General features: G+C 52.9%; 5 protein-coding genes across 5 annotated transcripts; 3 read left to right on the top strand and 2 right to left on the bottom strand.

The window, feature by feature from the left end:
- The first annotated feature begins 713 nt into the window (after positions 1-713).
- On the top strand, positions 714-3,257 carry BO82DRAFT_323508 (PAP2 domain protein). Its single transcript, XM_025632798.1, has 5 exons — positions 714-1,091; positions 1,170-1,386; positions 1,483-2,250; positions 2,343-2,833; positions 2,914-3,257. The coding sequence occupies exons 1-5, from the start codon at positions 1,037-1,039 to the stop codon at positions 2,979-2,981; spliced, it is 1,599 nt and encodes a 532-aa protein (XP_025485953.1). The 5' UTR covers positions 714-1,036; the 3' UTR covers positions 2,982-3,257.
- A 2,720-nt stretch (positions 3,258-5,977) lies between these two features.
- BO82DRAFT_359807 (SUMO protease ULP1) lies at positions 5,978-7,618 on the top strand. Its single transcript, XM_025636659.1, has one exon. The coding sequence runs from the start codon at positions 6,003-6,005 to the stop codon at positions 7,602-7,604; it is 1,602 nt and encodes a 533-aa protein (XP_025485952.1). The 5' UTR covers positions 5,978-6,002; the 3' UTR covers positions 7,605-7,618.
- An 866-nt stretch (positions 7,619-8,484) lies between these two features.
- BO82DRAFT_254002 (glycoside hydrolase family 16 protein) lies at positions 8,485-9,591 on the bottom strand (the record flags this gene model as incomplete). Its single annotated transcript, XM_025630896.1, has 1 exon — positions 8,485-9,591. A coding segment is annotated over one exon (1,107 nt), but the record flags the coding sequence as incomplete, so codon positions are not given.
- A 92-nt stretch (positions 9,592-9,683) lies between these two features.
- On the bottom strand, positions 9,684-11,074 carry BO82DRAFT_359806 (oxidoreductase, short chain dehydrogenase/reductase family). Its single transcript, XM_025636658.1, has 3 exons — positions 10,988-11,074; positions 10,601-10,896; positions 9,684-10,505 (listed from the first exon to the last, which is right to left on the bottom strand). Exons 1-3 carry the CDS (start codon positions 11,036-11,038, stop codon positions 10,163-10,165), a joined length of 690 nt encoding a protein of 229 aa, XP_025485950.1. The 5' UTR covers positions 11,039-11,074; the 3' UTR covers positions 9,684-10,162.
- A 265-nt stretch (positions 11,075-11,339) lies between these two features.
- On the top strand, positions 11,340-13,324 carry BO82DRAFT_437203 (zinc finger HIT domain-containing protein). Its single transcript, XM_025641174.1, has 3 exons — positions 11,340-11,687; positions 11,799-12,356; positions 12,454-13,324. Exons 1-3 carry the CDS (start codon positions 11,638-11,640, stop codon positions 13,190-13,192), a joined length of 1,347 nt encoding a protein of 448 aa, XP_025485949.1. The 5' UTR covers positions 11,340-11,637; the 3' UTR covers positions 13,193-13,324.
- Positions 13,325-13,625: the final 301 nt, after the last annotated feature.

The following is a 13,625-nucleotide window of genomic DNA, read 5'->3' as shown; positions in this document are numbered from 1 at the left end:
AAGGCTCCATCCCATCCAAGCTGTGTCCTCCCCCATGTGGTCCGGTACAGGACAGGCCGGACTGTACTGTACAGTACCTACTCTGGTTCTTGCCAACTCCTCCTTTGTCCTTCAAAGCACCTCCGATCCTTAAATCGGGGTAATGGTTCCTAGTGCCAGGGCTGACTCCGATCTGTTGGTTGATTAGATGGGATGGCGTCTGTCAACTGCGGTTCCTTGCGTAATTGCCTCAAACCGTAGACTAACCGTTGTGACAGTTTCTAGCCAAGACTAGGAGTGGAATCATCTTCTGACGTAATTTTGTCCGACTACTTTTTCTCACTTGAAGCCTTGAATTTTGCCCCGTGCTCCCCAGATAAGCCATACTTTCTGTGATGGGAACGGAGTTTCTCAAGAAGTCTTCTCACGCATGATATATATTTATATCATGGATATCTTGGCCCTCCACGGGCTCTAGGCACGACCCGACTTTGATATGGGGTTTCAAACATGATGAGTAAATGTCTATACTTGTACGGAGTAACAGTATCCAATTGACCATCAAGTATTTATGGGGACTTGAAAGGTTGATTATGCAAGTAAAACAGTCTGACACGTGACCCTGAAGCACGTCCCTTTCCAGGTTCCCTCAACCGCGGTCGAAGGCCCTTTGGGGCTCTTCCTGTTCGAACTGGCGGCGGGCGCATTGACCGCCAAAACCCGCCAACACAATTCTGATAAGTGACTGACTGTCCGTAATCTAGACTACCTAAGTAGTAATACCTCCAGGCTAGCTCTGATTTCTCTCCTTCATCGACGTTGACATTGTGTCTTACCGGCCTCCCCTCTCTTCTCGCCCCGACTACTCAGGCGCTATCTCCATATTTTGTCTTATTCGAATCTCTCGGAAGCATTGATGTCCACCCAAGGCGGTCGGTGAACCTAAGGGAATCTGTCCGCCAGGAAACGGAACAAAAAACCACATGGAGGGAATCGCGATCAATTCATCATTTTGATAGCTCTACACGCTTGCCTGCTTGGGCAATAGTCATCGCAAATGGCTCACAGCAAAAATGGCCAGCCCGACGCTGGCCTGAGAAGTCTCAATCATTGTATGTTTGTACTTGTCCTATCGGAAGTCAGTCTCCTTGTCCAACACTAACAGTGGCTTGACCTGTCCTTTGGAATAGATCACAACCAGCTTCCTCTTTGGCGTTACTGGCCACGACAGAAATTGCTTCCATTGATTCGATTCGAAACACCATATCTCGCCTGGTGCCAGGAGAAAATTCGAACTCCGACCCTGGATTCATACTTCGCGTTCACGGCCAACCTAGGAACACACACCTTTTTCATGGTTTTCCTCCCAATTCTATTCTGGTGCGGTTATGCAAGCTTGGGACGTGGGTACGTGCTCTCGATTGGATACAACCAACTATTTCGGCGCCGGGGGGCTCTGCGTGTGGTGGATGCAAATCGCTAACATGTCTGGCTCTCGTCTAGGATGGTGCATCTATTGGCCTCCGGCGTCTTCTTTAGTGGCTTCATCAAGGACCTCCTGTGCCTACCTCGGCCTTTATCTCCACCCCTCCAGCGCATAACGATGTCCGGTTCTGCAGCGCTGGAGTATGGATTTCCTTCCACCCACTCTACGAATGCTGTTTCGGTCGCAGTCTATGTTCTCTCCCTCCTCAATTCTCCGGACTGTACTCTTAGTCCTAGCATGAACTTGGCACTTCAGGCTTTAACATACGTCTATGTCAGCTCCATTGTTCTGGGTCGCCTGTACTGTGGGATGCACGGATTCTGCGACGTTATCACGGGCTGCCTGTTAGGCGGGTTCCTTGCCTATTTGCAGTACACATATGGGCCAACCATCGACGATTATATCCTTGCTGCTACAGGGAAAGGCATCACACTAGTCATTCTGCTGATCTTAGCCCTGGTTCGCGTGCACCCAGAGCCTGCGGATGACTGTCCATGCTTCGATGATAGCGTGGCTTTTGCGGGAGTGACACTCGGTGCTCAAATCGCTTACTGGCACTTGGCACGCTCGAAAATGGGGTGGTATGAATTGGCAGCAGGCCCTGCGCCCAGATTTGAATTGGTGGAGACGACCAAGACTGCTCTTCGGCTGGTCCTGGGAATCCTATTACTCTTCGTTTGGCGGGCAGTGACAAAACCCTTCATGCTTCGGATTCTCCCACCTATTTTCCGGGGTCTTGAAAAGCTAGGACTGATCCTTCCTCGAAGGTTCTTCACCAATGCTTCGTAAGTTGATTTCTCCTTTGGATCGGAAAAGCCGAACTACATTGCAAACGGACTACCATTCCACACAAAGAGCTAACCGGTGAACTTGATAGACAATACTCCCGTGTTCCAGCGCATCTAAAGGATCATGAAGTTCTCCCAAATTTATCCGAGATCCCATCGTTCCTCACCACGATACGCCATCCGAGACGACGGGCAATATCCGTTGGTCCTCAATCAGAGGCCGATGCTTATGAAACATTGGCATATCGTGAGAAGCGCAGACGGGAGAGTCTCTCTAATGGCCATAGGACTGCCCCTGCCACGGAGGTTGGTCAGGCTGGTTCCTCTGCCAGAGAGGCTCAGCCGCCGAAGCTCTCCAGACGACCATCCAAGCTCAATGATTATGAGCACATGATGGGCACGGGAGCTCCAGGTCTTGCGACGTCTCTTGACAATTCTAGCAAAGCGGACTCATCCACGGTCCCCTTTCCCGATTTTGATGCTGGAATCGAGGCCGATCAAGAAGAACTCTTCGCACAAATCAAACCCCCGCGCGTACGCTATGATGTAGAGGTAGTCACAAAGCTGGTGGTGTATTCTGGTAAGTCCTGCCAGGTTCCCTTGAATTATTGCATCCGCGACGTCGCTTTGGCTAAGTGCTGACATTTTCTGGATCAAAAGGAATTGCTTGGATAGTTATGGAGGGAGCTCCTCTCTTGTTCTCGCAAATTGGCCTCGCGGCCTATTAGCATGATGATCACGGGTGTAGTCCCGTTTGGACAGTGTCTCCTGGTTCAGTCCAGCACGTCGGATTATACCCTTCCGCGATGTAACATAGCTGACATTTTTGTTACTGTATATACAAGTTTATGTTTCTCTTTTCCTTTATTTGAGCTCTGCTAGCTTCACATATTGATAAAGTATCTTAGCTAGTTCGTCCACAAGATTTCAAGATATTGTTCCGTACGAGGTCCTGGCCATCGGGTGATTCGCGATGCGCCCTCGGCCAAGGCATGCGAAGCACGCTAAATTCATGTGATTGGGCCTTTGGAATTGAATATATATGAGTATAACTAGACTACAATGTCTTTATATCAGTAAGGATACTCGAGGAATTAGGTGAGCAATGTAGTTTATGTGACAGGCTCCTTGACGGCCTGTCATGTGACCAGCCATGGGCGTCTCAGGCACCCGTGGCCCTATATATGTACATAGCCCAGAGCGAAGGCCCGCAGGGCCTTCCTCTTCTTTTTCTCCTCATGAATGGAATTCTTGTATGGTTGTAGTTATCACCGCTTGTAGCCCGTCATTATGTGACCGCGGCCGTTTCGACCACCAGGATTCGAGTATACTATGTACGGGTCGAGTTCGGTACAGTTTCACGTGATTTCTTTTCCCCGGAGGGAGGGTCAAGCTCCGACGCTAAGCCTCTCTGGGGTTGAGCATAATTATTAGCTAGCTAGCACTGTCGCTCCAATAACTTCATATCGCGGGTATTCACTCCTCAGTCCTCACTCTACCTGCCCTACTTGCGCCTACCACATTCACCTGGCCCCACGTCTTCCAATGTAACACCAATTCACTCGCGCCGCGACCTCAGAATCTAGTGAATATCTCGGCAACAGTGCTCCTGCCATGACGATGATTGTGTTGTGATTGCGCCTTCCCTTTTTTTGTTTCTGTTTCTCTTCCTCCTCCCTCCCTCCCACCCACCTCTCTTCGTTTCTCCTCACTTCCTCTTGACACAACACAACACATCATCTCACATCACTACATCTACTATCACTGCTTTTATCACCAAACTCACATCGCTGCTTTTATCACCGAACTTACATCACTGCTCCGATCACCAAACTTACATCACTCACAATCATATCACTCCGCTTACACCACACCATACTCCTCAACACTGACATTGATCATGTCGGAATCCGTCGATGCTTTCGCCGAGCTGTGGCAGCAAGAGGTAAGCTGACTCGCTCCAAGGATAATTTCAGGACTAATCTTACCGTCTCTATCAGCGCGAGAAGGTTCGGCTCAGTCCTCCCAGCAGAAGTCCTCCCCGCGATGCGTCCAATGGGTTCGGCCCTTCTGCTCATATCGATCGTGTCATGAATCCACCCTCTTCGCGTCCTAGCACATACGGTAGCAATGGACAGCCATCTTCTCACTTTGATATGGCTAGCAATGCTAGACCTTTTGATACCCATCGTGGCATGAATGCACCTTCGCGTCCTAGCGCATACGGCAGCAATGGACAATCATCTTCGCACTTTGACATGGTTAAAAATACTAGTCTCTTGAACACTGATCGTGTTATACATCCGCTTCTCTCGCGTCCGAATGCCTTTGGCGGCCATGGACAATCCTCCACCCGCTTTGATCTGTCTAGCAATGCTAGTCTCTCTGATACTGATCGTCCACGCTCTTGCTCACGCCCTCTTCGATTTGACAAGTCGGGTAATGTTGAAAGTCGGAGCGAGAACAACTGGAACTTTTTCCCACGAACAACGAGACCTTCGGAGAATGCATTTGCTTCACGTTCAATCAAACCAACTGAACATAGCAATTCGGATGGTACATCTCATCACAGTCCGCCGAGAATCAAGCTTCAGCCTTTGTCTGGTACGAAAGACGAAAAGTTTAAGAAGTTTGGGGCTGGCATTTTGGCCGGCAAAAGGCAGGATTCCTCCAGTACCGCGTCTCGCAAGAGAACACTAGAGATCTTTGACGAAGATGACGAGTGTCCTAATCGCCCGCAACAATCTCAGAATACTCCGTACGATCTAACAATTGCCAAGTCATGCCCACCTCTGAAGCAGAAAGAGGCAACGGACATACATACTTTGGTCTCAGATACGGCACGTACCGAGCATCCTCCGCGTGACTTTGCTCCGCGTATTCCTACTACTCCCCTAGTCTGTCCACCCGGCAGTTGGCCGGAGTTCACCCCAGCAGCGACACGGTTCGCCAATGTCACTGATAATTATGTCCCGGAGCAAGCCCCTGACCCTGCTCCAAGCTGGGCTGGTTTGACGGTGCGCTTGACGCGTGCCGTTGGTAACAATATGGCCCGGCGTGCTACCAATACCGCTAGAGCTGTGCGTGTCGTTGGCAATGTTATGAGCGAGCGCGCTACTATAACCGCCCGACGAGCTGTGAATGTCGTTGGAACATTCAAACGTCGCATTCAGCAAGTACTTCACAGAGACACCAATGCTGAGCATGGTGCTGAAGATCACCGAAGAGGAGCGCCTGCCGTTTCTGATATGCCGTTGCTTGACGCGGCTTCTGTTGTTGTTGTTGATGATGATGTGATGGATGCCACTCTCGAGCCGCCCCATCCAGTTGAAATGCCGTCGCTTGACGCGGCTTCTGTTGTTGTTGTTCAAGATGATGTGATGGGTGCCACTCTCGAGCCGCCCCATCCAGTTGAAAAGCCATCGCCAGCGGATGGTATTTTCGAAGTTGTCAAGATTGATTTTGGTTCCGATGCCGAGTCTAGTCCTTCCAAGTCCTCGAAAGCATTCGGCCCCGATTCGGCCATCAAGCCCAAGTCACTGAAACGTGCCGCACCCGAATCCGAAGACCCGATCTACCCTTCAAAGAGACCCGAGACCCGGGCTCCGGTGGCCTCTTCTCACATTCGCCTCCGCGGCTCATTTGTGCGTAAAATGTTTCCAGCTCCTCTCTTAAACAGTCACGCAGTCGCAGAGGCAAAGAAAGCCTATCTTGCAGGAGATCCCACGCGACTCAAGCACATCAACTACATGAGAACAGCACATCGTCTTCCACTCGTTCCTATTCCTTCGATCGAGGTGAAGGAGACTGCTAGCGAAAGACCCCAGACCACGCAGTCTAAAGAGGTGAAAACAAAGAGTATTTTGAAGACCAGCAGTAACGCTGTGGCCTCATCTTCGAAGTCTTCTGTGGTCAATGCGACTACCATCAGCTTTTCCGATGCCAGTCATGAAAAGCATACGCCAAAGTCGAAGCCCTCCCGCAGGGTCCACTTCCCACATTCGCCTGTGACTGGCGAGCGTATTATAACACCTCGAAACGCGCCGCCAGCCCCATGGACACCGTCACCGCCACCGCCAAGGGCACCAATTGGACATCTCCGTCATCTTCTTGATGTACACGCGAGAAATATCCTTTCCAGCGAAGACACCGATGTTAAAGCTATTACCGACGAAGAGCAGAAGGAGAACATCGCTCCTATGGCTCCTGATACTACGTCCCACGATTTGATGAGCACTGAAGTTACGTCCCGCGATATGTTGAATAATGAGTACATGAGAACTGAAGACACGAATATCGAACATATGAATACCAATCAGACGACTGCGGATGATGTGATCAGCCATGAAGGTACATCTGATATTGCACAGGAAAGCAACACGCTCTCGCAGGATCCCTCTACACAGGAGGCAGAGCAACACCCCATGGGTCGTGCGCTTTCTGCGGTAAGCATGTTCTATCCTACCCCTTCCCCTATCCCGGTTGGCAGGACTGAGTCTCTTCTTGCCAAAAGCTGGAGAGCGACCGTGGCAAAAAACGAGGAAAAAGAGGGAAAAAGAAGCGGGCAGAGCCAGCAACGCCCACCCGCAAGAATCCTCCTCGAGCGGCCCGCAGTGCGACCCCTAAGCGCTAAGTGGATTAAACGTCTTGAAGACACCATGGCTGGGCCGCCGTCAAGGAAGGTCGCCACTACACTTTCGGGAGAGACATTGACGACACGAGATCTGGCAACCTGCTATACGCCGTTGGAGTGGCTGAACGACGAAGTGATCAACGCGTACATGGCATTAATTATCGACTACTTGCGAAGAACCAACAACAACTCTGGGCGACATGACAAGCCGCGATACCACGCATTCAATTCTTTTTTCTTTTCCAATTTGCGAGACAAGGGATACGAGTCTGTCCGCAGGTGGGCGACACGGGCCAAGATTGGAGGCGAGGCCCTCCTCAACGTCGACACGGTGTTTGTGCCCATCCATGACAAATCTCACTGGACACTCATCGTGGTCAAGCCGTGCGATCGCACCATCGAACATTTCGATTCCCTTGGAGGGCTCAACAAGCGCCATGTTAATCTCATTAAAACATGGCTGGGGGGGGAACTGGGGGAGGGATTTGTGGAGGCGGAGTGGAAGGTGCTGCCGTCCCTGTCTCCCCGGCAAGACAACGGGTCCGACTGTGGTGTCTTCCTCCTGTCGACGGCGAAAGCCGTCGCCATCAACCTGGAGCCCCAATCCTATGGGGCTCCAGACTCCCCACTACTGCGACAGAAGATAGTGGGGGAGTTGATGAATGGAGGCCTGGACGGGGACTTCAATCCCGTCCAGGGCCGGGGGGTCATGCTGTGAGTGGTCGCGGTCAGCACTTCGACCGGCCACTTGGGGCGGGGATGGCGGCACCTTGGGGGAGGGGAAGAGGGGGAGGAGGGAAACAAACACACACACACAAAAAAAAGACACAACAAAAACAAAGAAAAAGAAAAGAAAATCAGATGAAAAGTGTGGGTAGGAATGAGCAAGCATGTATGATTAGTGTTCCTCATGTTATGAGGTCTTGGTTGCATTGGGCTGGAGTCATGTTTGTGAAGCGAGTTGTTAGCGTTTGTTGACTGTTTGTGTTTTGTACGGATACCCCGTCAGTTGAAGCCTGAGCTCCTGACATGCGTTTGTTTTTGAGTATGGAGAGCATGGAAAGAGATGGAGATGCTTGATGTAAATAGAAGGGCTCGGTTCCCCGTCTCGAGGAATGTGTATCTTCGAAGTTGCGTCGCTCTTATTACCTCGGGCGACCACCTCTACAATGACACTATCTCAGTCTACAGTTTCTCTTTCAGAGCAAGGTATACAGTAAAGCATGTTCTTCATGTCTCGGTACAAATAAGGCTATACAGCTATAACAGAGTGCCCAGCTATGCTTTCATTGATCTACCCAACAAGGTCTCCGACAGTGAGTCGAGGGACCCACTGACGATGGGGTTCTCGTCTCACGACCATCCCCTTGATGATAACGTGGTTCCTCCACACGCGACTGAACCTGGCCCATGGCCGCGAGATTCAGATTTGGTCGATAATGATGATGATGATGCTTTTTACTCCGCCAGCCGGGAATCTCATCCCCCTTCCTGCCACCCCCGTCACTTCCCTTCCCCAGTCCCCAAGACGACCAAGACGCCACTGACTCCGAGGAAGCAGAAGCAGAGACATCGACAGCAGCAGCCGCAGCCACCGCAGCAGAAGACGAGAGATTATAGACCAGCTCCATCCACTCGATGCCGAGGTAGACCGACTCGCCGACACGCAGGTCTCCCGTCCACTCGCCGCCGTTACTCCACAGGTTGACGACGATGATGCTGAGCCGGTCCGGCACGCGGTACCGCTTGGCGGTTTGGAGCTGGCCATCCGCGTACCACCGCGACTCCGTCCGCAGCCAGTCCAGCCGGTGCGTCGTCCACTCCGTCCACGGCCGCGTCAGGTTGACCACCGCGCTGGCCCCCGGGATGATCTGGTCGTGCTCCGCGTCGTAGTCCGGTTGGTTGGCGTAGTGAATCGTGTACGGGCTGTCCGCCGTCAGGATCTCGATGTCCGACTCGCACACCGCTGACCGGTACGTGAAGATCCCCGCGCAGGTGCCGCTGGGGACGATGTTGCCCGGCGGGATTGAGGGGAGAGGGGTGGCGGGTGGCGGGTAGGCGAAGTTCGGTTGGTTTTTCGGTCTGGGGTTGGGGTTGGGGGTTGGGGTTTCTGGGGCGGAGAATGGGTGGTGGTGTGCGGTGGCCCGCGACATTAGGCGCATGTGCAGTCGGAGCGAGCAGTGGTCGATTAGGCCGAATTGCGATTCGATCTCCGCGGTCGAGGCGTGGTTGCTGAAGCGTGTGGTGCGGAGGACGAGGAAGCTTTTGCTGGTGGATTTGTTGTGGGAGGCAGGGATGTCTTGCGGCGGGGGTCGGGCGTGCATGAGGAAGACGTTGGATTCGGAGTTCGTCATGGAGATCGGCGAGAGGAGCGGGTCGGCGGCGCGGTGCCAGGTTTGCACGTGCCAATCTTTGCTGAAGGGGGTTTGTGTGAGGAGGTTGTGCGTTTCGTAGAGGTTGTCGGTGTTGTTGAACGGCTTCGGGGGGGAGGAGTGTGGTTGGAACGGCGAGGCGTTGCGAAAGTCCCACAGCTTGTAATGCGTGAAGTAGCCCGGGTCCGGGCCGGAGATGAGGTAGCAGTCGCATTGCTGGGGGTCGATCGGGGTGTTGTTTTTAGGTGGCGATGCTGTCGTCCAGCGAGCGTTGCTTAGTGTCGTTATCAGGGACAGACTGGCGTGGATGGAGGTCAAGGAGAGTCGCATGGTTGCGGTGGATGTGAAGGAATAGAAAGGATGATGAAGGAGTGACGGTGTTGGGTAAGTATAGAGCTGCTGACTGCAGGGTGCCTGGCGACGAGGTTGTTATGTGGCCTTGGGGATTGAGATTGTGAGATTGTGATGGACATGTTGTATACATCCGGACAAGATCTCCGAAGGCAGGCGCGGAGCGTCTCTCCATGGATGTACATCCTGGCATGGAGAGCCTACGCAGCTTGCTCGAAGGACTCAGAGCTAGTATGTACAACATGCTTTATTTGACATTGGTTCGATTGATTAACATGCTGACTTCAAACATTGTCCCCTACTATACTAGGTACCATTAATGAAGTACTGAAACTAGGCACCTCGGCCAACCCATGCAGACTACACTGATTGATCCGGTCAACCTCCCCAGACAAACGAGCGACTTTCCGTCCTAGCTTGCAAGCAAAGCCTCAGTCCTACCACTTCTCAACATAGGGTCGGAGATCCAGCTCAAACCCAAAAGTCGTGCGTGGCTGAGTATGTAAGTGCCAATATGACTCGGCGATCTGTCCCAACAGTCAAACGTTAGCCATCAGCTGCCCAGATTCGTCAAGCTATAACAGAAATCACCACTTACAGCCTCGGGATCCAACTTCGCGTCCTCATGCTCGAACGTCCATGCCTTCGTGCGCGGGATGTCAATCACCCCATCGACAATCACATGCGAGACGTGCACGCCCTTGGGCCCGAACTCGCGGGCCAGCGACTGCGCCAGCGCACGCAGGGCGAACTTGCCCGCCGCGAAGGTGGAAAAGTTCGCCGAGCCCTTCACACTGGCTGTCGCTCCCGTGAAGATGAGGGTCGGCGGGTGTTGAAGGTTCGTGGCTTGGAGGAGCAGGGGGAGGGTCTCCTTGGCGAAGTTGAAGGCTCCTTTGCTGTTGTGGATGTTAGCCATACATGAAATTTAAAAAAAGGTTATTTCGAAGCTTGGAGACTGGAGACTGGGAGGGAAGATGGTTGGTTCACTTACCCCTGCGATTCAAACCCGGACGAGAACTCTTCGGCCGTCAGTTCGAGGAACGGCTTGCGCACGAATCCGCCGCCGACATTAAACACAGCCGCGGCGAGCGGGGAGCCGGTGAACTGCTTGGTAATCTGCTCGAAGGTGGATTTGACGTTCTGGGTGTCGGAGAGGTCGGCGCTGAAGCCCGTGGCTTGGCCGCCGGCGGAGTTGATCTCCTCGACGACGGACTCGTAGTTGGCCGGGTTGCGGGCGAGCACGACGACGGAGTAGGCTTTGGCAAAGCGGCGGGCAATGGAGGCGCCCTGCACGTTAAGTTGTTGTTAGTCTGTACATCGCGATGATTTGTATAGGAGTAGGGGGCCCGGGGGGGAAGGGGGGGGGTGCGCGAGGTACCGTTCCAGGGCCGACGCCGGCGACGATGGCGAAGGGTTTAGCAGCGGCCATGTTTTGGTTTTGGAGTTGTCAATGACTGAGTCGAAGATATGTTGAGAGAACAGAAATGAAATCAAAATCTGGATATGAGTCGGAGATATACTCTACTCCCTAAGCATACTCCGCACTCTCCTCATGTCGTCATTTGTATCGGGGAGTTGCAAACGCCGAGATTAGAAATCACTGAGTCGGATCACTAATCGCATCATTGCGAGCGTAGTTGTCGAGATCGGGCAATCGGTCAGAGAAGCTTTTGCCAGTATCATAGTCACCTGTCAGAAGTGCAGCAAGAGGCTAGCCCAGCAGTGTAGCAGTCGTACCGAGCAATAAGCCATGTTCGATGGCTCCATGAACTATGAAGCTCCTGCCTCAGGCAGTCCAAGCCCTCGGCGATAAGCCCGGGCGATAAGGATCCAACTTTTTTCTCTCTGCGCATCGATCAACACCTTAGCATTCATTCTACCCCAGCTACTCTTATTCTCTCACAAGCTTTAGTCTTACTTTACCCATCTACTTCTCCTTGCACCAGCCACTATATAATTCGTCATATATACCCGAAAAGCACGCTGTATCCAAACCTCATCAATAAACACCACCTCCCAAACTCCAAAATGTCCTCCTCACAAGAAGACTCCCTGCTAACAGACCTCTGCACAATCTGGTAAGCCGACCAATATTCCCTGGGCCCTAAACCCAATCAACGCTCTCAAACCCAATATCTGTCCCCAAACGATCAAAACCCTGACCTGACAACACGCTTTTATATGGATAGCCACCTCCAACCCCCCAAATACCGCTGCCCGCGCTGCAACACCCGCACCTGCTCGCTGCCCTGCACGCGCCGCCACAAGCTCTGGTCGCAGTGCAGCGGGGTGCGCGACCCCGCGGCCTACCTGCGGCGCAGCGAGCTGGCCACGGAGACGGCCTTCGACCGCGACTTCAACTTCATCACGGGCATCGAGCGCTCGATCGAGCGCGCCGGGCGCGACGCCGAGAACCGTGGGATCCGGGTCGACGGGGATGCTGCCGGGTTTGTGCGGGATTTGGCGGTCGTGGGGTTGGATTCTCTTACTAGCACGGGAACGGGAGAGAGGCTGGAGGGGGAGGGAGGGGAGGTTGGTGGTGGTGGTGGTGGGAGCGTTGGGGGGAAGAGGAAGAGGGGTGGTTTTGTTGGTGGCCCTGGTGGCCCTGTTGGTGCTGGTGCTGGTTCTGGCCCTGCGAAAGGGGAATCGGGGTTCTTACGGGAAGTGAGAAATGCGGGTGTGAAGGTTATTCGGGCGCCGAGGGGGATGAGTCGGAATAAGGAGAATGGGTCTAGGTGGTTTGCTAAGTACGTCCCGTCCCCTTCGCTTTCTCTCCTACATTGGTTGCGTGGCTGGGAGCTGCGGTAAATGGATGGATAGTTGACTTTTTACAATGGTTTACAGACAGCATTGCTTGGTGTGGACGGTGGAGTGGATAGGGGAGACCGGGGAGAAGCGCACGAGGAATTGCAGGGATTCGGTTCCGATTGCAATCTCCTACGATCGAGCGTTTCCTCTCAGTAGGGAAGAACGCGAGAAGGAAAAGGAACAAGAGCAGACACAGACGCAGAACCAAGAGCAGAGAGAAGATCAAGCCCAGCCACAGCAACAGGAACTGTCGTCTTCAACAACAGAGAATGTCGCTCAGCAACCCCAAGATACCACCACCACCGCTGAATCCAGCACTGCAGAATCTACAGCCGCACCAATCACGACTGACGAAACACACCCACCAACTACCACCTCCGAACAAGAAGAAACGCACGCCATCATCCCTCATCGAAACGTATACTTCTACCTCCACCGGCCGCGAACAGCAACCAAACAGCCCGTCCTGATCCCCCTCGCCCCCAGCATGACTCTCACCGCCGCCCTGCGCGACCACACAGTCCTCGAATTCCCTACCATTTATGTACTAGCAGACTCGCCCGATGCGCTACGCGCGCAGGGATCAGACGCCCAGTATTTACTTGAAGACGAGTATATCCGCACCCACGCGCCGGTGGAAGAGGATAGCGCGAGCCCGACGGAGTCGGAAGTCGATCAACCGGCCTCTGCCGGTTTCGACCTGGGAAATTTCGACGAGAAAAAGGTCCTGGAAGTGCTCAAGAAGGATCTCTTCGAGCCGACGACGCTTGGGTGATGCAGATCTATGACAGGGTGCCAGGGAACCTGGGGAATTGTCATGGACAAGGATCGGGATACATTTACCTAGCCATAGTTGTCCATAATATGAGAGCGTCTATAGGAAACGGTCGGGCATGCTTGCTGCCTATTAATTTGGTCCACGATTGCAGGATTGTACGGAAGTCACTTATTTGGGACGATCGACCGCGAGCACCATCTAGTAGAAGGTTCGATCATTGTAAAATTTATGTAGCTCTTACAGGGATATATCTATCCTCCGCGAAGTATAAGTCATGTGACCACTTCTTTTTATAGGTCAGATTGGTTAACTACTACTGACTAAGTATAACAGCCAGTCTCAGTATAGGACGGAAATGATACAGTATGAAGTCAGTATGGCTAGCGTGTAGGGCCAGTGGTTGCACTAAGCAGCGGTAGATACGAGAGGC

The sequence above is a fragment of the Aspergillus uvarum genome (assembly GCF_003184745.1).
Source record: "Aspergillus uvarum CBS 121591 unplaced genomic scaffold BO82scaffold_106, whole genome shotgun sequence".
NCBI lineage: Eukaryota > Fungi > Ascomycota > Eurotiomycetes > Eurotiales > Aspergillaceae > Aspergillus > Aspergillus uvarum.
This window is presented reverse-complemented; position numbering and strand designations above follow the sequence as displayed.

Coding starts and splice junctions, on each gene's coding strand:
- BO82DRAFT_359807 (XM_025636659.1), top strand. CDS start 6,003: ATGAGAACAGCACATCGTCTTCCACTCGTTCCTATTCCTTCGATCGAG.
- BO82DRAFT_323508 (XM_025632798.1), top strand. CDS start 1,037: ATGGCTCACAGCAAAAATGGCCAGCCCGACGCTGGCCTGAGAAGTCTC. Junction 1,092..1,169: donor CCTGAGAAGTCTCAATCATT/GTATGTTTGTAC, acceptor CCTTTGGAATAG/ATCACAACCAGCTTCCTCTT. Junction 2,834..2,913: donor AAAGCTGGTGGTGTATTCTG/GTAAGTCCTGCC, acceptor CTGGATCAAAAG/GAATTGCTTGGATAGTTATG.
- BO82DRAFT_437203 (XM_025641174.1), top strand. CDS start 11,638: ATGTCCTCCTCACAAGAAGACTCCCTGCTAACAGACCTCTGCACAATC. Junction 11,688..11,798: donor ACAGACCTCTGCACAATCTG/GTAAGCCGACCA, acceptor TTATATGGATAG/CCACCTCCAACCCCCCAAAT. Junction 12,357..12,453: donor GGGTCTAGGTGGTTTGCTAA/GTACGTCCCGTC, acceptor AATGGTTTACAG/ACAGCATTGCTTGGTGTGGA.
- BO82DRAFT_359806 (XM_025636658.1), bottom strand. CDS start 11,038: ATGGCCGCTGCTAAACCCTTCGCCATCGTCGCCGGCGTCGGCCCTGGA. Junction 10,897..10,987: donor CCGGCGTCGGCCCTGGAACG/GTACCTCGCGCA, acceptor CTTAACGTGCAG/GGCGCCTCCATTGCCCGCCG. Junction 10,506..10,600: donor TCCGGGTTTGAATCGCAGGG/GTAAGTGAACCA, acceptor CATCCACAACAG/CAAAGGAGCCTTCAACTTCG.